Raw genomic sequence first — 27,960 nt, 5'->3', positions numbered from 1 at the left:
ATTCCCCCAGATTAGAAACTTCAAAAAGTTCACCAAGTTGTCTATGCTGAGTGGGAAAATATCCAGGGACCACCAATAGGTGGCACCATCAATTCAAGACATTTTTGCTGTGCTCCCAAATGCAAAGTGAAGGAATTCCAGGGAGGTGAAAATACTTTAGTCAGTTGAATATAGAGAAGAGGCTGCAAAATGCAAGTAGTTTTTCCAGCGTTATTTGTGCATTTGTGATCTATCCTTCCTTCTTTCCTTCTCCTCTTTCTCTATGTGTCTCTATCTCCATCTCTCCCCTCAAATCTCTAAACAAAGCAGCCAAATCTTGGTCAGACTAATCTGAAACATTATCCTAAGAAGTGATTGAGCCAGTGGAAAGTAATATTAGAAAACTGTACATTTCTGTAATTAAATTTTACTTACCTTGATAGATGGTCTTGATGGATAACTAAAAGAAACATTTTTAAATTCCACAGTTCCTTCTATGCATTCCAATTTGTAGCCTGTTGTTGAAAAGTTATCTATAGTGGGTTTCTTGGAAAAACAAAGAGGGCATTATAAATCTTAGAGAAACTAAACTGACACTCTCTATATTCTAAAAGTAGTTTAAAGATGTGTTTTCTTTTACAATATTTTCCTTTCTGCTTTAGAAGGGCATTGAGTTGGATATGAAGGCTTTGATAAAACACAATCTCCTTATAGAAGAGTTAAAACAATTCCTCTTTCCATAGCCAATTGGTCAACATGGATTTTGTCCATCTTTTCATTTTAGTGCAATGAGTGTGCCTATTCTTTGGTTTTCTTCTTGCAGTAATGATAGTTATCTTTCAAATCAATTGGGAGTCTTACCTTATCAATAATGTGGAAAATATTAAAGGCGGCTCCTCTGGCTATAGTGAACGTTTCAAAGTTAGGGGCTGCTGCTCCAATACAATAACTACTATGGATTACACTGAAAAAAACCTACAGAAACAGAAAATAATATTTATCCTTCACAGTTATATAAGAGGGACCACAGAATGAAGTGTATACTTGGTTGAGATTCAGAGGGATTCTAGAGAAATTAGATAGGAAAGATTGGAAGATGTTGTCAAACAGAAAGGAAATATTAGTTAATCCAAGTGCAGTTGGCCTTTTCTTAATGTTGAACAATTTCTAATTGTCCCATAATCATCTTATTATTACCTGTGGGGAAGCTGAGCAGAAAAATCTGCTTGCTGAGGACTGCTAGCCATACATGAACCTGGATAGGTGAGGAGGTGAGCTGTACTCTCTTGCATGCTGGTTAACTTCTTAACTTTAAAGGGAAGGATGTTATAGATTTCACTGTCTTAGAGATGCTGTACTATTCTTCCCCAACTTTCTGATTACTTGTATTAGTGGACAGTTGTCCATTTTCAGACAGACACATCTCTGCCAAAAGACAAATAAGCAAAGAATCTCACAAGCTAAGTGCCAGTTTCCCTGTCTTATAGATGAGGAAGCTAAAGCTTAGCAAGTTAGTTATAAGCCTAGATCACACATAAATTGAAGAGGAAAAAGGTGCTAAAAATTTCTCAAACTCAAGTTTTGTTTACCAGAAATTAATGAATAGCTTAAAGTCTTAAAAGTCTAAACTTTAAAAGATGACTTTAGTTGACAAAAAATAAATCTACATAGAATGGGAAGGCCAAATGAGAACTAAAGTATATCAGCCAGATCCATTTAGTTCATCAAGACAAATGACTCTTAACCTTGAACTGATATGTTTATTATCGAAACTTAGGAGTGTAAGTGAAAAAATTATAATTTAATGTATAACCATTAAGAGTTTAAAAAACTCTAAGTTGTGATGTTGAACATAGCTGTATATAGTTTGTTTTAAACTTTACTCTGAGCTGAAAGGACAGAGGAAGAGCAGGAGAGTCCAATCTAGAGAATATTTCCAGAAGACATTTAGCAAGGTGAATGCAGAGCACCCTCTTATCTCAGCAGGATGGAAAGAAAACAGTCTTACAAGAGACTGGTCTTTTTGAATCCTGGATTAAGATGACTCTAACTCCCAGTGAAGAATTCAGTTATGATTCTTTCAAAAGCATCATGCTTTAGAAGACACTAAATCATACTGGATGAGTAAATCCTGACAACATACAACTATAAAGGTGCATACAAATCATTTGAAGGAAACAAATACTTGTTCATTAAAACACTCATCTTTAAATATTCACTATCATTCAAAGAGAAATTTTTAATAAACGCTAGGTAAGAAAAGATTATCTAAGCCAGTCACCTTTGTTCTCAAATAAGACTTACAGCAAGAACAGTTCCAATGGTATAATCAGGTTCTCCACTAAGAATCAAGGAGGTTCCATACCAAAAAGCAAGTCCGTAGGTTCCATTCATAAAGAAGTACACAGCTCCAAGAGAGAGTTTTGAAGCAATAGCTTTTTTTATGCCAACATCCTTTGCATCTTTTAGATTCTGCAAATACCTTTAAAAGACACAACAAAATATAATAGTCTTTAGTAATAGTCGCTCAGTCGTGTCTGACTCTTTGCAACCCCATGGACTATAGCCCATCAGGCTCTTCTGTCTATGGAATTCTCCAGCCAAGAATACTGGAGTGGATTGCCATTTCCTTCTCCAACCTTGATAAAGTGAAACAAGTTGCTGAAAAACAAAGATTCTAGCTATGAAATGAGTCCATAATTTTCCTCTTCACTTTAGAGGAATAACTTTGGGATGAGGATTATTTCTGGGAAGAGATTTGCTGTTTAAACTTTGACAATTTCTTCAAATTCCATTTCCATTTAATTTTCTTCAGGTAAAATTTAAAGTCATTATTTTTGTTATGAATAAGATGAAGAGCAGGCTCGCACTTAGCAGAACAATTTTCACTGATCTTTGCACTGACTTCCCTATTCTGATGTCTGTGTATATATGTGAAAAGATGCCTGGAATGATAGTCACTAAATATTATGTTTTTCTGAAGAAAGTGAAACAAGGTGAGTTATTTTTCTTCTGTATATTTCTCCAATGGCTTGAATTTTTATAATATGGCTGCAACACTTTTACACAAATAATAAAGTTACTGATCTTGTTTAAGAAAACAAAAAACAACCACCAAAAAAAAAGTTGCAGCTGTGACGTCAGACAGAGATGTGTTCCCATCACAGCTGGACCACTGACTCCTGGTGGAAATAGCCTCGGGGGAAAATAAAAGCAAGTGTATATTATCATGATTAAAGAAACAGACCTTTGAATTTCTTTCTCCTGGGCCCCAAAGGCTATGACTGTTCGGATTGATGACAAGACTTCTTCTGCTACAGCGCCAGCTTTGGAATAGGCATTTAATTCCTTACTGGATAATGAAATAACTATCTATAATAAACAAAAACCGCAGTTAACCTGAGAATAACTTAGGGTAGACAAATACCATATGATATCACTTACATGTGGAATCCAAAAGACAGCTACAAACGAACTTATCTACAAAACAGAAATAGAGTTACAGGTGTGAAAGATACATTTCTGGCTACCCTGGATAAGGGTAAGGGGACAAATTAGCAGATTGAGTTTGACACATAGAAACATATATATATAACAGATAAGTAATAAGGAACTCCTGTAGAGCACAGGGAACTCTACTCAGCACTCTGTAATGGCCTATATAGGAAGAGACACTAAAAAAGAATGGGTATATGTATATGCATAACAGATTCACTTTGTTGTACACCTTCAACTAACACAATATTGTAAATTATACCCCAATAAAAAATAAAAGTGTGACCGATTATCAGAAAAAAAAAAGAATAACCTGAGATACTAACAATGTGCAGAGAATTTAATTCAGGTAGAATCTAGAATGACAAAATTTTACTATGAAAAGATACTTTATAACATTCTAACCCAGTCAGTTTGCAGATAAGGAAATCAATGATGACAGATACTGACTTTTTAGAATCTCACAGCAGTGAATAAGCTTAGCTTAACATAACCTAGAGTCTAAATCTCTGTTTTTCCTTCTAATGGAGCTTCACTGTTTTTTCCTCTATATTTTTAAAAGCTTAGAAAATGAGTATCTATCTCAATACAGTTTGGAAAAATTTGATTTGGAGAAGAATATTAGGGACATGGTTCTTCTTAAGTGTATTTTGGAAATTAGTGTGCTTGATTTGACTTGATTTGATTTCTTACTATATAAAAAATAAAAAAGAAAAAGACTTCCCAAGGGTGACTTAGAGAGTTGTAGCAAGAAGAGGAATGAGAGAGAGAGAGACTATTTCTTGGTGATATTAGTCAAGTTTACTTGATTTCTCAAAATTTTTAATCAGCATGTGCCTTTTTCTCTATTATATATCTCACTTACTATTCCTTTAATAAGTGAAGGATTTAATTTAGTAATTAGCACAACAGTTCAATGAAAGGAAGCAGGGAAACGGTCCTTAGGGTTATGAGTCTGTAACTGTGGCTTGCTCACATAACAAATCAATCCACTTTCAAAATACACTCCACATAATTGGATAGTGGAGAGTGAAAAAGTTGGCTTAAAGCTCAACATTCAGAAAACGAAGATCATGGCATCTGGTCCCATCATTTCATGGGAAATAGATGGGGAAACAGTGGAAACAGTGTCAGACTTTGTTTTTTTGGGCTCCAAAATCACTGCAGATGGTGACTGCAGCCATGAAATTAAAAGACACTTACTCCTTGGAAGAAAAGTTATGACCAACCTAGATAGCATATTCAAAAGCAGAGACATTACTTTGCCAGCAAAGGTCCGTCTATGTAAAGGCTATGTTTTTTCCAGTGGTCATGTATAGATGTGGGAGTTGGACTGTGAAGAAGGCTGAGCACCGAAGAATTGATGCTTTTGAACTGTGGTGTTGGAGAAGACTCTTGAGCGTCCCTTGGACTGCAAGGAGATCCAACCAGTCCATCCTAAAGAGATCAGCCCTGGGTGTTCATTGGAAGGACTGATGCTAAAGCTGAAACTCCAGTACTTTGGCCACCTCATGCGAAGAGCTGACTCATTGGAAAAGACTCTGATGCTGGGAGGGATTAGGGGCAGGAGGAGAAGGGGACGACAGAGGATGAGATGGCTGGATGGCATCACTGACTCGATGGACGTGAGTCTGGGTGAACTCTGGGAGATGGTGATGGACAGGGAGGCCTGGCGTGCTGCAATTGATGGGGTCGCAAAGAGTCGGACACGACTAAGTGACTGAATTGAACTGAACTGAATTGGAACTAATTTTATGTAAGACATGTTCAGATGTTTGCTAAAGCAGAAGGTATTATAAACTGACTAATCCTCATTATTTACCAAATTCACTTAATAAAGATAGCTATTTCTATAATGTATCCCTGAAGGGGAAGCTGCACATAGCAAAAAACCTTGTAGTGGGTTGGCCAAAAAATTCATTTGGGCTTTTCTGTAACATCTTATCAAAAAACCCAAACAAACCTTTTGGCCAACCCAATACATATCCAGTATTCAATAAATACTTGTCAAATTAATTTGAATTAAAAGATGCTAGAAACCATCCAGCCTGGTTTCTTCAGTCATTTAGCTAACTTTGACTTTGCTTCCTATTGCAACCAGTTAATAACAAGAGCAGACTTTAGTTTTCCCCACTGCTGTTCTTTTTAAACTCATTGTCCACTTCACTTCTTGGGAAGTTAAAACTCTGATTTTAGTAACATGGGTAATTTTCCTGCTGAGGGGTCCTCGTTTCTAGTAAGCTGGGGATGAAGATTTTTACAAGGGTTACAAGGTCAACACTAGAATTCACTAAATAAAGATCTGTTGTCTAAACACCCAAATCTATTGTGAAGGGAGTTTTAATCACAGAATATTTTTTATTGCTGAAAGTTCTTGTTTGGTTGAATTTGTATATAGCTAAAAAATAAACTCAGAGAATTTTATGGTTTTTACTTCCATAAAGAACAATTAGCTTTGAAAAACTTCAAACTCAAAAACCCCCAAACAAAACAAAACTCCATCTTTCAAGAGTACACTGTGCCTCCAATCTAGGAAATGGGTATCCACATTGGTAGTATTGCCAAAGACTTAACATGGAGAGAGATGTTAAGGATATATTGGTGCAGGGATATATATATTTTGCCCTTGACAAAGGGCACTGATTTCAAAACCAGGCTGTAAATAGAGTAATATCTTGTAAAAAGATTAATATTCACACTATAACAGTGATAAACTATAACTTGTGTAAATACATAATTTGTTTTAAAAAATTGAAACAGATTGACATAATATATAAACATATACATTAGCAGACATTTTAATGGTTATTCAGAACCTTATAAAATATAAATTTGGAATGGTTGACATAAAATAGTCACATAACAGCTTAAATGTTTACTGTTTTAGGATTTCTCCATTCTGTTCTAGTGAAATTAATTGAAACACATTTATTTGGGAATTGAAAATACACAAGATTTTTCCAGCATTCAATGTATAGTGGCATAAAACTTTATCCATGCTAGTATTTGAAACTGCATTAGATTCTAAATGAAAGGAATATTTTTAGATATTAGTAAGATATTAAAACCAGACTTCATTGTAGTCAAGTTACTTGAAGATAGAAAGGTGGTTAATGATGAACAAAATCAAAAGTATTTGTGGCATATAATATTATTTCTTATCTGGAGACACATAAAGAAATAGAACTGCCTTCTTTTTATACAATCTCAGTAAAACATCTTCACATTCTTGCTTTCAGTTAACACTGCATTAGCCATCTTACCTACCCTAGAAAATATGGCTGCTGAAGCAATTATAAGAGGGGATGTGGACAGAGTCACCAGTGTGAGTTTCCAGCCCTTCACCAGACCAATTGCCAGGCCAACAGAAAAAGTAGACACGTTTTGAAACAACAGAGCAATTTTGTCTCCAATACCATCATTGATTTTGTTGATGTCACTGAAACAAGAAAACACATGAAATTAAGTCATTTATATATCATGTATAAGAACAAAGTTGATACCCTGCACATCCATTCTCTTACTCAGTCATGCGAGTATTGAGTTCACCGATGTCACAGCTGTCAAACCAGCTGATGTCCTGAGCCAAAACTGAATGAAAAAACTGTTTTCGAATTCTCTTGGTCTGCCGTGCTGCAGTCATGACCCAAAACGAAATCTGTATGTAGCCAAAAATCAAGGCAGTAACTCCTATTCCAACATAATACAAGGTTAGCCTGAAAAAAAGATTATTGGAAATTTTAGTGAGACTGACGTACACCTTTTTTTCCTTTGTTACCAAAAAATGAGATTTGTCATATTTGACTAAGAGAGTTTGTGCTAAAGCACATAATTAAAAATAAACCACCATCAGAAAGACTGAGTATGCTGATAGAGGAATCTAGGATACCCTTGTATGACATTCAGAATATATCTCTCTTATATTATTAGCATAGATTAGTATTTCAAAATATGTTTGTTAGTTATAGCTTCTTTCCATATTTTTAATACTTTCATTTGAAAGTGCTACATTGATGTAATTATTTTAGTTGTATGTGGAAAAGGCAGAGTAAAGAAATGATAGTAGTCAAAAGCATTTTATAAAATGCTTTAAATATATATTTTAAATGCTTTATATATATATATATATATATATATATATATATATATGTATCCAACTTAAATAATTTACCCTGAGGAAATATGCACAAAGATTAATCTAGATGAATGTTTATTGCAGCATTAATACATAAAATTGTAAACATTCTAAATATCTAACAGTGGGAGACCAGATAAGAAATTTATTCATTTCATGCCAAAATCTATGGGACACAGCAAGTTCAGTACTAAGGAGAAGTTCACAGCAGGCCTATAAATAAGAAAAATCTCAAATAAATAATCTAACTTAACACCTCATGGAACTAGAAAAAGAAAAAGAAATGAAGCTTGAAGACAGTGGTGAGCAGAAATAAATGAAATAGAGACAAAAAACAATAGAAAATATCAATGAAACTAAAAGCTGGTTCTTTGAAAAGATAAAATTGACAGACCTTTAGCTGAACTTACTAAGAAAAAAGAAAAGGCTTAGATAAAATCAGAAACAAAGGAGGAGAAATTACAACAGATACCAAAGAAATACAAAGGATTATAAGAGAATATAATGAACAGTTGTTTGCCAACAAGTTGGACAACCTAGAGGAAATAGATTGGTTCTTAGAATCAGCTTTCAAATAAACAAATGGGATGACATCAAACCAAAAAGTTTTTCACAACAAAGGAAATTATCAACAAAATAGAAAGACAACTTACTGAATGGGAGGAGATATTTGCAAGTCATATATCTAATATTATATATATATCAGGAGATGCAGGTTCAATCCCTGAGTTGGGAAGATCTCTGGAGAAGGAGACAGCAACCTATTCCAATATTCTTGCCTGGGAAATCCCAAGGACAGACGAGCCTGGCAGACTACAGTCCATGGAGTCCCAAAAGAGTTGGACAGGACTTAGCGACTAACAAAATGGTAAGTCAGGAGAGTTAGTGAAAATAAAAAGAGTGATTAAGAAAATTTCCTCTGAGGAAATGATATAATGGCTGAGATCCAAGATATATAAAAATTAATGAAAATCAACAAGGAAAAAACAGACAATTCCAATAAAAAATGGGCTGAGGATCGGGAGAGACATTTTTCCAAAGAAAGCTTACAGATGGCCAAGAGACACATGAAAATATGTTTAATATCACTTATCATCAGGGAAATGCAAATCAAAACCACAATGAGATATCACTTCACATCTGTTAAAATGGCTATTATCACAAAGACAGGAAATAACAAGTGTTGGCGAGGATGTGGAGTAAAGGGAATCCTTGTGCACTGTTGCTGGGAATTTAAACTGGTGAAGCCACTATGGAAAACAGTATGGAGATTCCTCAAAAAATTAAGAATGGAACTATCATATGATCCAGATATTCCACTCTGGGTATTTGTCTGAAGAATATAAAACCAGTAATTTGAAAAGACATATGCTCTTCTACATTCATCACAGTATTATTTACAATAGCCAAGAAATGAAAACAACCTAAGTGCCACTGGTGGATCAATGGCTATATATATATATATATATATATATATGTCAGGAGATGCAGGTTCAATCCCTGGGTTGGGAAGATCCCTGAAGAAGGAAATGGCAACCCACTCCAATATTCTTGCCTGGGAAATCCCAAGGACAGAGGAGCCTGGCAGACTACAGTCCATGGAGTTCCAAAAGAGTTGGACAGGACTTAGTGACTAACAAAAAGGTGAGTCAGGAGAGTTAGTGAAGATAAAAAGAATGATTAAGAAAATTTCCTTTGAGGAAATGATATAATGGCTGGGATTCAAAATAAGAAATGGAACTAGCCATAAAAAAGCAAGAAAAGCATTGCAGGAACAGAGAAGAGCAAGTAACACATTCAGAGGCAGGAAAGAGCTTACCATATTCCCAGAACAAAAGAAGTCAAAGTGGTATGAAATTATGAGGCTGGAGAATTTGGCGTGTCATAGGGCTCTTAGCTATGGTGCACTGCACAAGTTTTATTCCAAGAGATAAGAAGACCATTTAAACATACAATGTCCTTATCTATTCAACTTTTAAAGATTACTCTGGATCCTCTCTGAGAATGGATGAAGGCAACAACAAAAGAAGAAGAAAAAAGACAGTTTAGATAGGAGGCAATTGCAATGGTCACAGTAAGAAAGATGGAGGCTTGGACGTAGATGGTGGAAGCTGACTGCAAAGAGGTAGACAGATTCTAGTTATATTTTGGAAAAACAACAACAAACAAGAATTGCCAGTGTACTGGCAGGAAAGCAGGAAGCAGGATGGGAAGAAAGCAAGCATAACTGCTTAGATTTTGTCTTGAGCAACTGAGTGAATGGGGTGCCATTTACATATGTGGGCAGCTGACAGAGGAACAGATTTGCAGGAGATATTAAGTGTTCTGACTTAGACATAAGTCTGACATGCCCATTAAACATCAAAGTGGATACCAAATAACAAGTTGATAATGAGAAGCTGAAGTGCTGGAGAGGGGTATTGGCTGGAGATGAAAATTTGAGTCAACAGCTCTAGATGGCAATTAAAGTACTGGCTGAGATCACCCACAGAGACGGAGAATAAAGTGTAGATCTCAATAAAAAAAGAGAATAAGGCCAAGGACTGAGCTCAAGTACTCTCCAAACATAGTAGTGTTTAAGAAGAAGACAAAGAACCAGTAAAGAAAGCTTGAGAAACGGCCAGTGAGGTAATTGGAAAGCCAAGATAGTAAAGTACCAAGAAAAGCACAAAGAAATGTACACTTGAGTCTCATTATTCCCAGATTCTCTGTTGGCAAATGTGCCTGTTCAATAAAATTTACTTGTAACCCCAAAATCAGTTATTGCTGTTTTCATTGTTATTTATGGACATGTGCAGAGTGGCAAAAATTTTGAGTCACCCAACATAGATAGATGTTCCCAGCTGAGGCTGAACAAGGCAACATTCTGCTTCTCTGTTTTAGCTCTCATTGTTTTTTTCTGTTGTTGTTGTTCAGTCACTAAGTTGTGTCTGACTCTTTGTGACTCCATGCACTGTTGCACACCAGGCTTCCCTGTCCTTCAATGTCATTTTTGTGATTTAGGTAGTGGCAAATTGTCCTCATTTTTGTGTTTTTTGTTGTTGATTTCACTGTTTAAAATAACTCTCCAGAAGCAAGTTGAAGTCCTGTCTAGTGTTCCTAAGTGCAGAAAGCTGTGAAGTCCCCTATGGCACATGAAAATACATGTGAAAGGCAAGTGTCATTCAGACACGAGTTACAGTGCTGTTGACCATGAGTTCAATATTAATTGATTAATGAAAATGTTGTGACTGGAGGTTCACAGAAACCTAGAAGTGATGGTTCAGTATTGGTATTTTGGTGTTCATGATGACTTTAATAGAAGATAATTATTACAATAATGAGAAATGACTGTTTTCTAATAGAAGGGACTGACCAAAGACACCACAGGATGCTATAGGTTTAATAGAAATCTTATTGAACTTTTTGTGGGGAATGTTGTGGGGAAAATGTTTGCAATATCATAAGAGGAAAAAGGATTAAGAAAACCTAATGCAAAGAAGAAATGGAAGACGTGTACACTGAAAACTATAACATTGTTGGGAGAAATTAAAGATCTGAATAAATGGCTTGGAGGACTCAGTGTTGATAAGATGATGAGCTCCCCAGAGTGATCTATAGATTCAATTAACCCCTGTCAAAAATCTCAGCAAGCTATTTTGCAGATTTTGAAAGGTAATCCCAAAATAGATGTAGAAATGTATGTAGAGATGAGATGTCTAAAGAAAAGAACAAAGCTGGAGGATTTTCATTACCTGATTTTTAAAAATTTATTTATTTAAACTCTAAATCTACAGTATTCAAGGCAGTGTGATACCAACATGTGCTGTACTTAGTCGCTTGGTCCTGTCCAACTCTTTGTGACCCCATGGACTGCAGCCTGCCAGGCTCCTCTGTCCATGGAATTCTCCAGGCAAGAATACTGGAGTGGGTTGCCATGCCTTCCTCCAGGGGATCTCTCCAACCCAGGGATCGAACCCAGATCTTCTGCACTGCAGGGGATTCTTTATTGTCCGAGCCACAAGGGAAGCCCGACAGTAGTATAAGGATAACCATATCAATAAATGCAACAAAAATGAGAGAACAGAAGCCCTTACATTTGTGGGCATTTGATTTTTAGTTGTACCAAGGCAATTCAACGTGAAAAAAAGTTTTTTTAAGAAATAGTTTTGGGACAAATGAATAGCCACATGCAAAAAAGAAGTTAGACTCTTACCTCACAATAGTCACAAAAATAAACTCCAAATGGATCAAAAACCTAAGGATAAGCTTAAATGTTGAAATTTCTAGAAGAAAATATAGAAGAGAATTTTCATGATCCTATGCAAAGAATTCCTAAATCCAAAAGGGAAATTCATAAACAAAAAACTTGACAAACTGTACCTAATCAAAATTTAAAACTTTTCAGCCTCAAAAGGAATCTTTAAGAAAAATGAGAAAATGAGCCACACACTAGGAGAAAACATATGGCAGTCATATATCTGACAAAGAACCCATATCTAGAATTTATAAAGAACTCTTACAATTCAATATTTAAGACAAACACAACAACATAGGCAAAATATTTAAATATGTATTTTACCAAAGAAATACATGAATGCTTAAAAAGTAAATGAAAAAAAAATACTCGTTATTAGTCACCAGGAAGATGCAAATTAAAGTCACAATACCACACCACTTCATACCTACAAAATAGCTATAATGAAAAAGACAATAACAAGTGTTGGTGAAGATGCAGAGAAACTGAAACACACATTGTTGGTGTGAAAGTAAAATGGTGTATCCACTTTGGAAAACAGTTTAGCAATTTCTTAAAAAGTTAAATGTGAAATTACCATATGACCCAGCAATTCCACTCCTAAGTATCTACCCAAGAGAAATAAAAACATATGTCCACACAGAACCTTACATATTAATGTTCATAGAAACATTATTTTTAAATTGCACATGAAAAAAAAAGAAAACGGAAACAGTCCTAAAGTCCATCATCTGGTGAACAGACAAACAAAATGTGATATATCCTTGCAGTGGATTACTACTAAGCAATAAAAAGAAATAAACTACTAACACATATTATAATATGGATGAACCTCAAAAACATTACATTTAATAAAAGAAGCTAGGTGGGAAATCCTATATACTGTATGTCTCTAAGCACATGCAGTGTCTGAATTCTGCAAATCTTTAAAGATAGCAGAGAAGTATTTGCTTGGGGGTATGGATGTGAGAATTGGACTGTGAAGAAAGCTGAGTGCTGAAGAATTGATGCTTTTGAACTGCAGTGTTGGAGAAGACTCTTGAAGAGTCCCTTGGACTGCAAGGAGATCCAACTAGTCCATTCTAAAGGAGATCAGCCCTGGGTGTTCTTTGGAAGGAATGATGCTAAAGCTGAAACTCCAGTACTTTGGCCACCTCATGCAAAGAGTTGACTCATTGGAAAAGGCTCTGATGCTGGGAGGGATTGGGGGCAGGAGGAAAAGGGGACAACAGAGGATGAGATGGCTGGATGGCATCACCGACTTGATGGATGTGAGTTAGTGAACTCCGGGAGATGGTGATGGACAGGGAGTCCTGGCATGCTGCGATTCATGGGGTCACAAAGAGTCGGACACGACTGAGTGACTGAATTGAAATGGACTGAGGGATGGAAATGGGAACTGATTACAAAGGAGGAATCTTATTTTCAGAACAATTGTCTAATTAGTAAGACAAAGGCACAGACAACATTAAAACATTAAAATTACATAAAGCTATGAGTGATTCTTTTTGTAAAATGACTGAGGTAGAATAAAATTCTTCAGTTCCTGATTATTACAGAGGTAAGAGGCACAACCTTATTCCTAGCAAAAGAGTTCTATAAAAAACTGTTTCCCAGATAGCTGTTCATCAAAACATTAGCTCAGCAGGATGTTTAGTTTCCATAATTAAAGAGGTTTGGAAAACTTGGGTTAAACTGAGCCTTAACTATGCTTATCTGTCCAAAGTGTCCAACAAGGGTGTCATATACAGTGTTTTCTAAACCAATTTGACTGTGGAACTATTATTCATTACATACCTCAAATATTTCGAAACTGATACACTAGTTTGAGAAACAACATCATAACAAATATTACATTATAAATGTTAGGAATATTTCCTCATAAATTTTGTAATCTCTTAATAACTGTGCATAGACTACATAGACATATCTTACTCTAGCCCTTTTATTATCTGTTTTTAAAATAGATGTCCCTAATTTTAAAGGTTCCAAACTTTTTCGGTAAGAAACTCATACTTCATGATTGTAACATCAGAGCCCTGTTCTAATACTGTAAGACTAGTATATTCAATAGAAGGAAGTTCCTGGATCCTAATTAGGAATTTTCAAAAGATCCAGTACCAATAAATTTTATGAGAAAATTGCTAAAAAAGTTAGAAACGTTCCCTCAAAGAAAGATGAGACTGCAGCAAAGCAAAAATTGAGGCAGTACTATTCACATTTAGTTGCAGAACAGCACAGCCCAACTGAATGTTCTGTGATGAAGAAATGTTCCATATTGATGCTGTACAATATGGCAGCCAGCCTTACATGACTTGTGAGCACTTGGCATGTGACTGAAGATGAGGAACTGATTTTTAAATTTTATTTAATTTTAATTAATTGAAGATTATGAAGCCACAGTCACATGAGGTTGTGGCTAACAGTGTGGAAGATCAAGAATTATGGCCTAGACAGTGCCATTGCAGTGTCTTAGGGTTATATAACATGGAGGCTTCACTTCTGGGGGAAAAGAATAAGAGATCCCCAAGTCTGATAAGGGCTTCCCTGGTAGCTCAGATGGTAAAGAATCTGCCTGCAATGTAGGAGACCCAGGCTTGATCTCCGGGTCAGGAAGATCCCCTGGAGAAGGGAATGGCAACACACTCCAGTATTCTTGTGTGGAGAATCCTGTGGACAGAGGAGCCTGGTAAGCTACAGTCACGGGTTGCAAAGAGTCCAACACGACTAAGCGATTAACACTTTTACTTTCACTTTAGGTATGATAAGACAGATAGTTTTACTGAGACACTACTGAAATCCAGTGAATATACCCAGTAAGACTGCATTTCTCTAACAAACGACACATGTGACAGAGGAAAGCATATTGCTTAAGACACAAGCCTACAAAAACAAAATGTCCTTATAAGTTATCTATTTCAGAATTTACAATTTTTAATCTGAATACAGTTTTACTATAAATATTCTGAGACTGGAGATCTCTTCAAGAAAATTAGAGATTCCAAGGGAATACATCATGCAAAGATGAGCTCAGTAAAGGACAGAAATGGTGTGGACCTAAGAGAAGCAGAAGATATTAAGAAGAGGTGGCAAGAATACACAGAAGAACTATACAAAAAATATCTTCATGACCCAGATAATCACGATGGTGTGATCACTCACCTAGAGCCAGACATCCTGGAATGTGAAGTCAAGTGGGCCTTAGGAAGCATCACTACGAACAAAGCTAGTGGAGGTGATGGAATTCTAGTTGAGCTATTTCAAATCCGGAAAGATGAAGCTGTGAAAGTGCTGCACTCAATATGCCAGCAAATCTGGAAAACTCAGCAGTGGCCACAGGACTGGAAAGGGTCAGTTTTCATTCCAATCCCAAAGAAAGGCAATGCCAAAGAATGCTCAAATTACTGCACAATTGCACTCATCTCATACGCTAGTAAAGTAATGCTCAAAATTCTCCAAGCCTGGCTTCAGCAATACGTGAACCGTGAACTTCCAGATGTTCAAGCTGGTTTTAGAATAGGCAGAGGAACCAGAGATCAAATTGCCAACATCCGCTGGATCACTGAAAAAGCAAGAGAGTTCCAGAAAAACATCTATTTCTGCTTTATTGACTCTGCCAAAGCCTTTGACTATGTGGATCACAATAAAGTGGAAAATTCTGATCTGCCTCCTGAGAAATCTGCATTCAGGTCAGGAAGCAACAGTTAGAACTGGACATGGAAAAACAGACTGGTTCCAAATTAAGAAAGGAATACGTCAAGGCTGTATATTCTCTTACTTAATTTATATGCAGAGTACTTCATGAGAAATGCTGGACTGGATGAAGCACAAGCTGGAATCAAGATTGCTGGGAGAAATATCAATAACCTCAGATACACAAATAACATCACCGTTATGGCAGAAAGTGAAGAAGAACTAAAGAGCCTTTTGATGAAAGTGAAAGAAGAGAGTGAAAAAGTTGGCTTAAAGCTCAACATTTAGAAAACTAAGATCATGGCATCCGGTCTCATCACTTCATGGCAAATAGATGGGGAAACATTGGCTGACTTTTTTTTTTGGCTCCAAAATCACTGCAGATGGTGACTGCAGCCATGAAATTAAAAGACGCTTGCTCCTTGGAAGGAAAGTTATGACCAACCTACATAGCATATTAAAAAGGAGAGACATTATTTGCCAATAATGGTCCATCTAGTCAAGGCTATGGTTTTTCCAGCAGTCATGTATGGATGTGAGAGTTGGACTATAAAGAAAGCTGAGCACCAAAGAATTGATGCTTTTGAACTGTGATGTTGAACAAGACACTTGAGAGCCCCTTGGACTGCAAGGAGATCCAACCAGTCCATCCTAAAGGAGATCAGTCCTGAGTGTTCATTGGAAGGAATGATGCTAAAGCTGAAACTCCAGTACTTTGGCCACTTGATGCGAAGAACTGAAAAGACCCTGATCCTGGGAAAGTTTGAGGGCAGGAGGAGAAGGGGACGACAGAGGATGAGATGGCTGGATGGCAATAGCGACTCAATGAACATGATTTGAGTAAAGTCCAGGAGTGGTGATGGACAGGGAGGCCTGGTGTGCTGCGGTTCATGGGGTCGCAAAGAGTTAGACACGACTGAGTGACAGAACTGAACTGAACTGATAACAGTCTGAATAGTTCATTTCCAAAATTCATCTGAATAAAACTTTACTATTCCTTACTTTTTTTTTTTTCACTTAACTATTTGTTGCACATATTTTTTGGCTTTTAAAGTTTACTGGGGTGGCACTTTTTCCGTAAGTTTCGTAAGAAAAATAACTTGAAAAAAAGGAAAAATTAGTTGTTTAACCTCTAGGATATGTACCTTCAGTTCCAGGAAACAAAGCTGATACAAAAATGCAAATCCCCATACAACATTTCTATTATGACAATTTTGTCAAAACTGAAAGCATATGAAGCTATACACCTTTCAAGTAGGCGAAAAAATAATATGTAATTATGTTTTATATATCTAATGAAAGAAGAGGACAGGTTTACTTTACTTATTTATATGTAATATTAATAATCAGATAGGTATTTCAGTTTTATACATGCAAAGCAGCATGCAATGAATATGATATTAACATTTCATTTGTACTCACACAATCATATCTTCATTCACCTTCTCTTGAGACTGAGTACAGTTCCGATAATTTGCTGTAGAAAAGTTTTTCAAATTATAAAGGATATTAATCAATTTATAATTGGCCATGGTGTATTTTATACATAGTCCTCCAAACAAAACATAATGCTTTCTCAAGAAAATGGACTTAACACAATAGCTAATGATCATCTTTATTTTCTATTCTTCAAACTAAAATTTGAAATTTGAATTTATTATCTCTGGTCACATGATGTACACATGCAACATGAAAAATTGCAAGGAAACATTAACCATGTAGCTCATACCTGGAAATAATTCTTTAGGATATCTCTGATTTCGGGTAACAGGAATGTAAGTAATGGTAACAGAATTTCCTTCCCTTTGAGATTATGCATTTAGAATTCAGTTTGAAATACCCCAGGAAATAATTTAGAAAGTCCAGGAAAAGCAAGAATACCAATGAAAGTTGTAGTAGTTATGGGAAAAATTTAAAAGAAGCTCATTGAAATTTGTTGGGTACAAGAATGGCAACATCATAAAATAGTATTTAAATAATTCTTGGTTTACCTGTTTCCATGTAAAATTTCTATATATATTCTAAAATAACCTACATCATACCTTAATTAGTATACCAAGGTTGTAATTTCACCAACAGCACAAAACAGAGGTTGATATCAACTATCATAATTTTCTTTCTTAAAGGGCCATAATATGTGTGTGTGTTAGCCACTCAGTCGTATCTGAATCTTTGCGACCCCATGGACTGTAGCCCACCAGACTCCTCTGTCCATGGGATTCTCCAGGCAGGAATACTGGAGTGGGTTGCCATTTCCTTCTCTGATCATAATAAACATTTGTAATAAATCAACAGACCTCATGCTCTTCGTTTCTTACATAAACACAATAGCATCCTATATGATGATGTATATGATCTTTATGTGCATTTTTCCTTTATTCCATTTTTGGAACTTTTTTAAAGCAGCTTATCACAAATATCAAAGTTGACATAGAAATATTAAACCTCAGTACAAAGTTTTAAGGAAATTTAACTGAATTAACAGAGAGATGGGGGGGGCGGTTCAGGATGGGGAACACATGTCCACCCGTGGCGGATTCATGTTGATGTATGGCAAAACCAATACAACATTGTAAAGTAATTAGCCTCCAATTAAAATAAATAAATTTATATTAAAAAAAAGAGGTCATGGGATGTAAGGAGTTATGGAGAAAGGGAACTCTGCATGTGGCTATAATTCACAAGCTCCTCCTCAGAAGCACTTGTTTAGACAGAACAAGGTCTCTTATTGAAGTGGAGAGGAGTCTTGTGAAGAATGGGGCCAATTTCTTAATTTGGTTTTTGGAGACTGTGAAGAAAACTATTTCTGCATTCTGAATGAGAAATGCCTCTGAAGTCAGCTCTCTTCCTACAATATATCGTTTGGAAAAAAACAACAACAAAGAGAATATATATTGTTTCTAAAAATCATACCTAGAATCACATAAAAATGGTATAATTTCATTTTGGAGATTATATTAATAGAGGTAAAATGTGAAAAAGTTCAGTGCTGGAATAAAAATGGGCCTCTGATCAATGATAGTTATTAAATATATCTTTAATTGTAGGAGCAAAAAATCCTCCTCTGTTATCCTTCAGAAAACCAATGTTAGAAGGCTGAAGATATACTCCTTAATATTTCCACTTCTTTTAAATAATATGCTATGTTATTAATACCAATAATAGGATGTGTGCTTAGTCTCTCAGTCATGTCCAACTCTTTGTGACCCCACGGACTGTAGCCCACGAGGCTCCTCTGTCCATGGGATTTTCCAGGCAAGAATACTGGAGCGGTTGCCATTTTCTCCTCCAGGGGATCTTTCTGACCCAGGAATCGAAACTGCATTTCCTGTATCTCCTAAACTGGCAGGCAGATTCTTTACTGCTGAGCCACCTAGGAATCCCTACACAAATAAAACCCATTATTTACCTAGATATTTCTCAACCTCTTTATGTATTCATTACATTTGAAACAACACACAATGAAACCCTGAGTAACACGGCTCAAACAAAAACAAAATTAAAATTCAGCAGTATCAGTCAGATACTCATGACTACAGGTTCAGTCCCTGAATTGGGAAGATCCCCTGGAGAAGGGAACAGCTTGGACTGCAAGGAGATCCCACCAGTCCATTCTGAAGGAGATCAGGGATTTCTTTGGAAGGAATGATGATAAAGCTGAAGCTCCAGTACTTTGGCCACCTCACGTGAAGAGTTGACTCATTGGAAAAGACTCTGATGCTGGGAGGGATTGGGGGCAGGAGGAGAAGGGGACAACAGAGGATGAGATGGCTGGATGGCGTCACCGACTCGATGGACGTGAGTCTGAGTGAACTCCAGGAGTTGGTGATGGACAGGGAGGCCTGGCATGCTGTGATTCACGGGGTTGCAAAGAGTTGGACACGACTGAGCGACTGAACTAACTAACTAACCCACTCCAGTGTTCTGGCCTGGAGAAGTCCATGGACTGTATACTTCATGGGTTTGCAAAGAGTCAAACAGGACTGAGTGACTTTCGCTTTCACACATGACTACCCTATCTAAAGTTAACAAAGTAATCATTTACAGAACAGATCTAAGACTGAAGCTACTTAGCACATATGCCTGCAACTGAAGGAGTACTCCCAAAGAGATTGTCTTAAGTTGCTAAGTTTGTCCTTACTCCTTCCCTTTTTTCCCCTCCTTCCTTCCCTTTCTTCACTCACTCATTCAGAGAAAGAGACAGACAGACATAACTGGCAATCAACAAACATATATTCAATGAATTGGCAGCTCCATTTGTTTACCAAATGAAATGACATCTTTAGACTCTATCATTAAAATATCAAAAAATTAATAACTGTGTAGATAGGACGTCATCACATGGAAGGAAATAGAAATGGAAACTATGAATTTATTCCACTTGAACAAAACTGGGGCATTTAAAAAATTAAAATTTGGGTGGAAAATAATATGGTATAAATTAATATTTAAAGTCAAATAAGGAACAGAGGGTCTGCAGTTTGTCAACTTACCTTACAGATTTTGGACTTATGATCTCCCCTAATCATGTGAGCTATATATATATTTTTAAAAATACATGTCTCTCTTTTTCTCTACATAAACACACACACACACACACACACACATTCTATTGGTTCTGTTTCTTTGAAGAAGGCTGACAAATATGGATTTTGGTTCTTTAGTCCCTGGCAACACAGAAGAATAAATATTACACAGTTTGACAAGAGAATAATCTGTATTATGAGTTTAATGTCTGCTTTCCTTAGTACTTTTGAGTCCCTAGCAACATGGAAAGGTAAATATTGTACTCACTTGTGTTGGTTTTGACTAGACATCCACTTATAAGGTTGTCACTCATTTCTCCTAGTATCAGTGACATTACAGGAAGACAGGCCCCATTTACAAGTGATGCTAGTAATCCTAGGATCATGAGTGTGATATCCAGTCCGTCAGCAAAGCGAAACTGAGGAAAATGAATAAAACACAGTAAAAAAACACCAAAAATCAGCCTTTAGCTTTTGCCATTAGTTTGGGCAAAATTGGATCTTTGTACAGGTATTGTGTTATTTTTAAAAAATCTCTTATTATAGCATTTATGGGTTACTTACATATATTTTTCCTGTTGGAAATAATAGTTTTGTAAATTATTTTCTTAAAACCCCCCCAAACACAAAAATAAGTTATGTTTGTATGAGACAAACACAATTATTCTATATTCTCCTGACAATCCCCTAAAATTTTCTGATACACATAGACACACTTTCTAACTAATTTTACTTACTATTTCAATAGGTCCAACAGCTTGCTTTCTTACTTTAGGCAGTTCTTGGAGTTTTCTGGAAAACAAATGTTTAAAATGGAAAGATTACAATGTGAATATAACTTGTAGAATTTTCTAATTAAAACTGTGTTGAAGTATCAAATTTTACTCTTCGTAATAAGTTTATATCAACACTGAAATTTTAAAATCAAACAATGATATATAGTACAAAGGTTTTTAGTATAATCACTGGGAAAGTAATTTATCACTGGCTGTCTCTGCATTATTAGTTAGGTAACAACGGAAAGACACACATCTGAAGTAGAATTTTTTTTATCATGATAAAATACACATAACATAGGACTTACCATCTCAACTATTTTTAAGAATATAATGGTATTAAGTACAATCATACTGCTTTTATCATCATCAACCACTCATAGACCTCTCATCTTGGCCAAAAGAAACTCAGTACCCAATAAATAATTCCTCCCCCATAGCCATTGCCAATCACCATTGTACTTTCTTTTTCCAGGAATCTGACTACTTTAAGAGCTTCATTTTGGTGGAATAATACAGTGTTTTATTGTTTTCTGAAGGGTTTATCTCACTTAACAAAATGTCTTCAAGGTTAACCCATGTTGTAGTACTTGTCAGAATTTTCCTCCTTTTTAAGTCTGAATACTATTCCATTGCAAGTATTATCTCACATTCTGTTCACCCATTTACCAGCAGTGAACACTTGGGTTGCTTCTACTTTTTGGCTATTGTGAACAATACTGCTATGAATATAGGTATAAAAATATCTCTCCAAGTCCTTGCTTTCAATTCTTTTGTGTATCCAACCAAGAGTAGAATTTCTAGATCATGTGGGAATTCTTTTAATTTCTTGAGGAATCACCATACTGTTTCCTACATCATTTCACATTCTCATCAGCCATGCACAAGTATTCCAATTTCTCTATATCCTCAACAACACTTCTTATTTTCTGTTTTATATTATTATTACTATTTTTAGATAGGAGCCATCCTAATGAGTATGAGGTGGTGAATTAGAATTTTTAACCCTTTGTAACAAATTGCTCAAGAGAAACTGTATGCTTTAAATGAAAGAAGTTCTATTAGGTACACATTAAACAAGTGTACTGAGAAATTTGTACTCACTAAAAATTTCATTTCTTAGCTCACCTTCAAGGAGTTCCAGACAAAGAATATAAATTTTTGTCCACTGATTTCAGGGAATCTGTAATCTGTCATTAAATACACACACCACACACACACACACACACACACACACACACACACACACAAGACTCTGAAGCATTGAAAGAAGGGTGGAGGGGATCAAATTAAATTTCCTAAAAAAGATGTCACAGAAGAATGAACTCCTGACTCCTCTCTTCAGCTTCATAACATATTGTTCTGGCAGCTTTGATAAATGACAAGTCACTTAATTTTATTCCACCTGAAGTTAATAATTTACTAACATATTGGGCCAGTTTGCTCAGAGATAATTCAAAGATGACAAAAATTATTGCTTCAAGATGATAAAGCCCTACTACTCCTTCTCCCAGCTCAAATGTGGACTTTTAAAGCTCTAGATCTAGTGAGCCCTATCTTCTATTTGATAAATTTTGTTTCAGGAATATATAACTAGTGATCTAAAGCAGGCCTCTACAGTTTTATAGTTTATACACTGAAATTTAACTCAATTATTATGGTAAAGATAGAAATAAAATATTTAAAATCATTTCCATTTTACATCTCTAAGTTAATGAATTACAGGTGTAGGAAAATTTTATAACATACAAATATACATATAGATACCAACTTATTGAAAAAATAGTTAGAATCCAATATTTTCTTTTATTAACTGTACCACACGGAATGAAGGATTCACAAAGAATTAAAAATATTTAAGTATTTTCTCTCTACATGTTGGTAAGAGATAAGAAATTTGGAAGAATAAATATCTGAAGTAAATACAAAATCAAAGCCTGTAGCAATTATGCTTCCTAAATTTACTATTAATCCAGTTATAGTACTATGTTAAAGTCCAGCAAAATGCAAACAGCACTGTTATTTTTGGAAAATATTATTGACATTTTGCTACAGTTGAGAAAAGGATAAGATATAATTGAAGTTGCAGAACATGTTTTGTAGAATTTAGGCAAAACATACCCATTTCTCTGGTAATTTTTTTGCATTTCTTCAGTTTGTTCAGAATTTGCCATCTTATTTACAACTTAATTCTTCTGAAATAAAATATCAACAAGTATATCATGACAATGTGAACTTTTATCACTTAATTGATATGAAGCGTTCTTTACATCCCTAAGGGCTTCTAGAAAAGCATGCTGCTGAGTTTCACCATGCCCCCCCAACCCTGACACACCAAATAAGTTTCTGGTTACCTAGCTCACCTATTCAGAACTTAACATGAATTTATAACTTCTTTGCTTCATTCTGGGCTTAGATTTGGAGCTAATAAAATTCTAGAAATAGAATAAAAAGGAGAAAAGCCAGATTTCATGACCAATGCATGTTTTCCCAGGATATTGGATTTTATTGTTACTAATAAAAACCTTTGTATTATCTAGTGCTTAGTTTTCTCTGTTAAAATAACAAAAAACAAACAAATAAAAAACTGGTGCAATAGTTTCTGTTAGCCAGTAGCTTGAGGGAGCAGAGTTCTCTAGTTTATTAAATATGAGGAAGTTAGAGCTTCTACTATATATGAATTAATAGCTCTTAAAAATTAGAATATTAAAAAGACCTCATTATATTAAATATAGTGTATTCTTCCTTTAGATGATATTTTAGGATCTTAGGTGGTCATTTAGTCACTAAGTTGTGTCTGACTCCTGCGACCCCATGGACTGTAGCCCCCCCCCCAGCCTTCTCTGTCCATGGGATTCTCCAGGTAAGAATACTGGAGTGGATCACCATTTCCTTCTCCAGGGGATCTTTCCAACACAGGAACTGAACCCTGGTCTCCTGCATTGTAGGCAGATTCTTTACCATCTGAGCCACCAATGAAGCCCAGTTAGGATCTTAGCTAGTCTCAGGATTGCAATTATTAACATAAATTATCATTTCTTTGCAAATACACAGATGTTTTTGACTCAATATGATTTGTTAGGCCATGCAATATCTATGGGCCTGATAGCTCAGTTGGTAAAGAGTCCGCCTGCAATGCAGGAGACCCCGGTTCGATTCCTGGGTTGGGAAGATCCGCTGGAGAAGGGATACGCTACCCACTCTAGTATTCTTGGGCTTCCCTTGTGGCTCAGCTGGTAAAGAATCCACATGCAATGTGGGAGACCTGGGTTCTCCCTGGGTATGATTCCTGGGTCGGGAAGGTCTCCTGGAAAAGAGAAAGGCTGCTGCTGCTGCTAAGTCACTTCAGTCGTGTCCGACTCTGTGCGACCCCAGAGACGGCAGCCCACTCCAGTATTCTGGCCTGAAAAATTCCAGGGACTGTATAGTTCATGGGGTAATATCTATATTGAGATGATTATAACATATATGGACTTAAACTGTAGAGTGGACTTAGTAATCAATTAAACACTACCTGAAAGTGTTAGTTGCTCAGTTGTGTCTGACTCTTTGAGATCCATGGACTGTACTACCTAAGCATCTGTAAAAACCTGTAAAATACACTTTCAAATAGTAAGTTTCTCCATGAAGAAATGATTTCAATGGGTCAGAAATGGCTCTGTCCATGGGGATTCTCCAGGCAAGAATATGAGAGTGGGTTGCCATGCCCTCCTCCAGGGAACCTTTCCAAAAATCCAGGGATAGAACCCAGGTCTCCCGCATTGTAGGCAGATTCTTTACTATTTGGGCTGCCAGGGGAGACCTTGAGAAAGAAGGCATGATACCAATACACTGGCATATTCTTCCTGTTTTGGAAACCAATGTTTATAACTTCATACAAGAAATCTTCATGATTGCTATACTGATGTTATACCATCTCCAGTTATTTAACATATGTGTAAGTAATTAAATAGACTCTATCAAACATTGCATTTCATAGAAATTAGCAATTCTATAATAAAACTCATAAATTCATTAAAAGAAACCAAAACAATTTAGGCTCACCTTGGTAAGTGCATGATCTGCTGCTTTATACCAAACTTGTCAGTGGTTTCTCCTCTTCAACAACAACAACAAAAACCAACTGCACTTTCAGAACTGTGCTTTGCTAAAGCCTATTTTCTGACCACACCTTAATATCTGATTACAGCAAGGGTGAATTTCCAAGTAAAGCACACCATGTTCTTGTCATAGTGTACTTGGGAAACAAAATGAGCAAAGAAAATTCACTGAGCCAAATAAACACTCTTTTAAAAGATGTGTAGTGTTTATATACCCAGTTTTCTATTGTTTAGTCCCATATAATTTTATTAGCTGAGTTAGTAATTGTAATAAGTAAAATAAATGTCTCTAATGTCAATGGCACATTTGCACAACACATTTTCATTGACTGATATACATTATATATTTATCTGCTGGTGGCTGAACACTTAAGTTGTTTGCATATCTTGGCTAATGTGAATAGTAAGAAGCAACTGATTTTTGCATGTTGATGAACACATGTATTAGCTATGACAATTGTGTGTGTGTGTGAGTGACAGAGACAGATATTGTATAAAAGATCTTGTATACAGATACTGTATAAAAGATCTTGTCTGAGAACAGAGTTCTTTTTCTAATATTGATGTTTTATGTTTCCTTTATTTGCCCAAGTGTGCTGGCTGGAACTGTGTTGAACAGAAGTGGTGAGAGTAGTCATCCTAGAATTGCTCCTGATCTTAATGGGAAAGTTTTCAGTTTTTTTCCATTGAGTATGACGTCACCTGTAGGTTTTTGAATAGATGGTCTTTATCATGTTGAAGAAGTTTCCTTTTATTCTTAGTTTGTAGAGTGTTATTATCATTAAATGGTGTTGAATTTTGTCATATGTTTTTATTATATCAACTGAGATAGACACAAATTTTTCTTCAGTCTATTAATGAGATGTGTTAAATCAGCTGGGGCTTTCCAAGGGGTGCTAGTGGTAAAGAACCTGACTTCCAGTGCAGAAGAGATATGAGATGCAGGTTCCATCCCTGGGTTGGGAAGATCCCCTAGAGGATGGCATGGCAACCAACTCCAGTATTCTTGCCTGGAAAAACCATGGACAGAGGAGCCTGGCAGACTATAGTCTATAGGGTGGCAAAGAGTTGAATGTAACTGAAGTGACTCAGCAACCACGCATGCATTAAATTGATTGCTTTTTGAAAGTTCACATACCCTTGCAATCTGGCAATAAATCTCACTTTTTCAAGATGTGAAATCACTTTAATAAGCTGTTGAATTTGGTTGCTAGTACGGCAAGTCCCCTACATATGGACGAGTTCCATTTCAAGAGCGTGTTTGAAAGTCCAATTTGTTGTTAAGTCCAACAAAATTAGCCTGAACTAACATAAACTAACATAATACCTAGACTAACACAATCGGCTATATAGTACTGAACTGTAATAGGTTTAAATACTTTCCACACAAATAATACACAAAAAACTAAGCACAAAAAGTAAAGAAAATATTTTTAGTCTTATAGTACAGTACTCTAAAAAGTAGAGTAGTACAGTGAAACAGACGGTGTTTCTTAGCAGTATCAGCTACATCACCACAGCTTTTACCCTTGTTTTTGGACATCCTGGGCTTGAAATAAAGATTCTATACTACTATACTCTATACAGTACTGTACAGTAAAGTACACAAAAGCACAAACCCTTGTAGAGGATACATGAACATCACAACGTACATCAGACACGGGAACTAACTTATGTGATTGGACATGTGAATGCATGTTCCCATCTTTGAAGGTTCGGAACTTTAGGTTCATATATAGGGAACTTACTGTATTTTGTTGAGGAATTTTATATAAGTATTTATAAGGGATATTTGTTTGTAGTTTTCTCTTTTTTCTCTAAAAAGGAAATAATTCTGCTTCTAGACTGTCTTCAGGCTCAAGATATCAAATTCTTGCTAGAGTTTCTAGCCTTTATCCTTTCTTGAAGATTTTGGGTTTGCCAGCCACCACACTCATGTGAGTCAATTTTTAAAACTTAATGCTCCCCTTTTCTAATCTCTCTCTCTCTCTCTAGATAGATAGATAGATAGATAGATACAGATATAGACAAAACCAATAGGTAGTTTCTGGAGAATCCTGACTATTATACCCAGCAAGACAGGAAGTTATATGATGAATAGTACATAGAGTGACTTTTCTAACATCTAAGAAGAACATTCTGACCTAAATTGTTTCACCACACAGACAAGAAGGGCCCTGAGGTTAATCTTTGGAGGATGGTTAATATGCCAATAAGCAGAGATGTGTGGAGGAGGAATAGGAACATAATTTCAGGAATGCAAAGATGAATTATCTCATAATAGAGGAATGAGACCGGTCTGGTTAGAATTAACAGTTCATGCAAAAATCAAGAAAGAGATAAGGTAGATAAGATTGTAGAATGCACTGAACCAAATTTTAGGGCAACTGTTATAATTTTCTGAGAAAGAGAGTGACAGGGCCATTGATATTTGATACAATTAACCTGATAAATGTTGATTATAAGGACATGGGAAAAGATAAAATCCAGGTTGACCCATTATGATCTAGTTTAACAGCAGTAAGAAAGTAAAATCTGAGAAATATTTTTCAGGAAAAATTGACAAGATATAGAGTCAGGAAACAAGAAAGAAGGAATTAGAACAAGTTCAATAACTAAACTTCAGCAACTGGGAATAAAAGAGTAAGAAAGATGGTAATAGGGAAGTCAGGAGAGAAAGTTGGTTAGGGGAAAAAGTTACATTTAGATTAAAAATGAAAGCTTGGTTAATATTTGTGTGTCCAAGTGAACATATCTTTCATATAGATGGAAATGTGACACTGATAATTAGGAAAACTGTTAAGCTAGATGTATACTTGTGATAGTCATCTGCACAGAATGAATGATTAAAAATTTGAGGATGTGTGCATGCATGTGAAGTCGCTTCAGTCATATCCGACTCTATGAGACCCCATGGACTATAGCCCACCAGGCTCCTCTGTCCATGGGATTCTCCAGGCAAGAATACTGGAGTGGGGTACCATTTCAATTTGAGGATAAACTTGCTTTAATAATCTGA

The 27,960-nt window shown here is 35.9% G+C and overlaps 1 protein-coding gene across 1 annotated transcript in view; it reads right to left on the bottom strand.

Moving 5' to 3' along the window:
• ABCB5 (ATP binding cassette subfamily B member 5) overlaps positions 1 to 24,937 on the bottom strand; it is a 116,872-nt gene extending 91,935 nt beyond the window's left edge. Inside the window, exons 1-11 of the mRNA XM_052638460.1 lie at positions 24,886 to 24,937; positions 22,963 to 23,036; positions 20,803 to 20,857; positions 20,334 to 20,484; positions 16,962 to 17,016; positions 6,999 to 7,190; positions 6,742 to 6,913; positions 3,227 to 3,351; positions 2,284 to 2,461; positions 841 to 954; positions 415 to 525 (exon numbers count right to left, since the gene is read on the bottom strand). Of these exons, the coding sequence (XP_052494420.1) occupies positions 415 to 525; positions 841 to 954; positions 2,284 to 2,461; positions 3,227 to 3,351; positions 6,742 to 6,913; positions 6,999 to 7,190; positions 16,962 to 17,016; positions 20,334 to 20,484; positions 20,803 to 20,857; positions 22,963 to 23,015 (1,206 nt within the window). The 5' untranslated portion in view covers positions 23,016 to 23,036; positions 24,886 to 24,937. The remainder of the gene's footprint in view (positions 1 to 414; positions 526 to 840; positions 955 to 2,283; positions 2,462 to 3,226; positions 3,352 to 6,741; positions 6,914 to 6,998; positions 7,191 to 16,961; positions 17,017 to 20,333; positions 20,485 to 20,802; positions 20,858 to 22,962; positions 23,037 to 24,885) is intronic.
• Positions 24,938 to 27,960: the final 3,023 nt, after the last annotated feature.

Source organism: Budorcas taxicolor, chromosome 4 (assembly GCF_023091745.1).
Source record: "Budorcas taxicolor isolate Tak-1 chromosome 4, Takin1.1, whole genome shotgun sequence".
Lineage (NCBI taxonomy): Eukaryota > Metazoa > Chordata > Mammalia > Artiodactyla > Bovidae > Budorcas > Budorcas taxicolor.
This window is presented reverse-complemented; position numbering and strand designations above follow the sequence as displayed.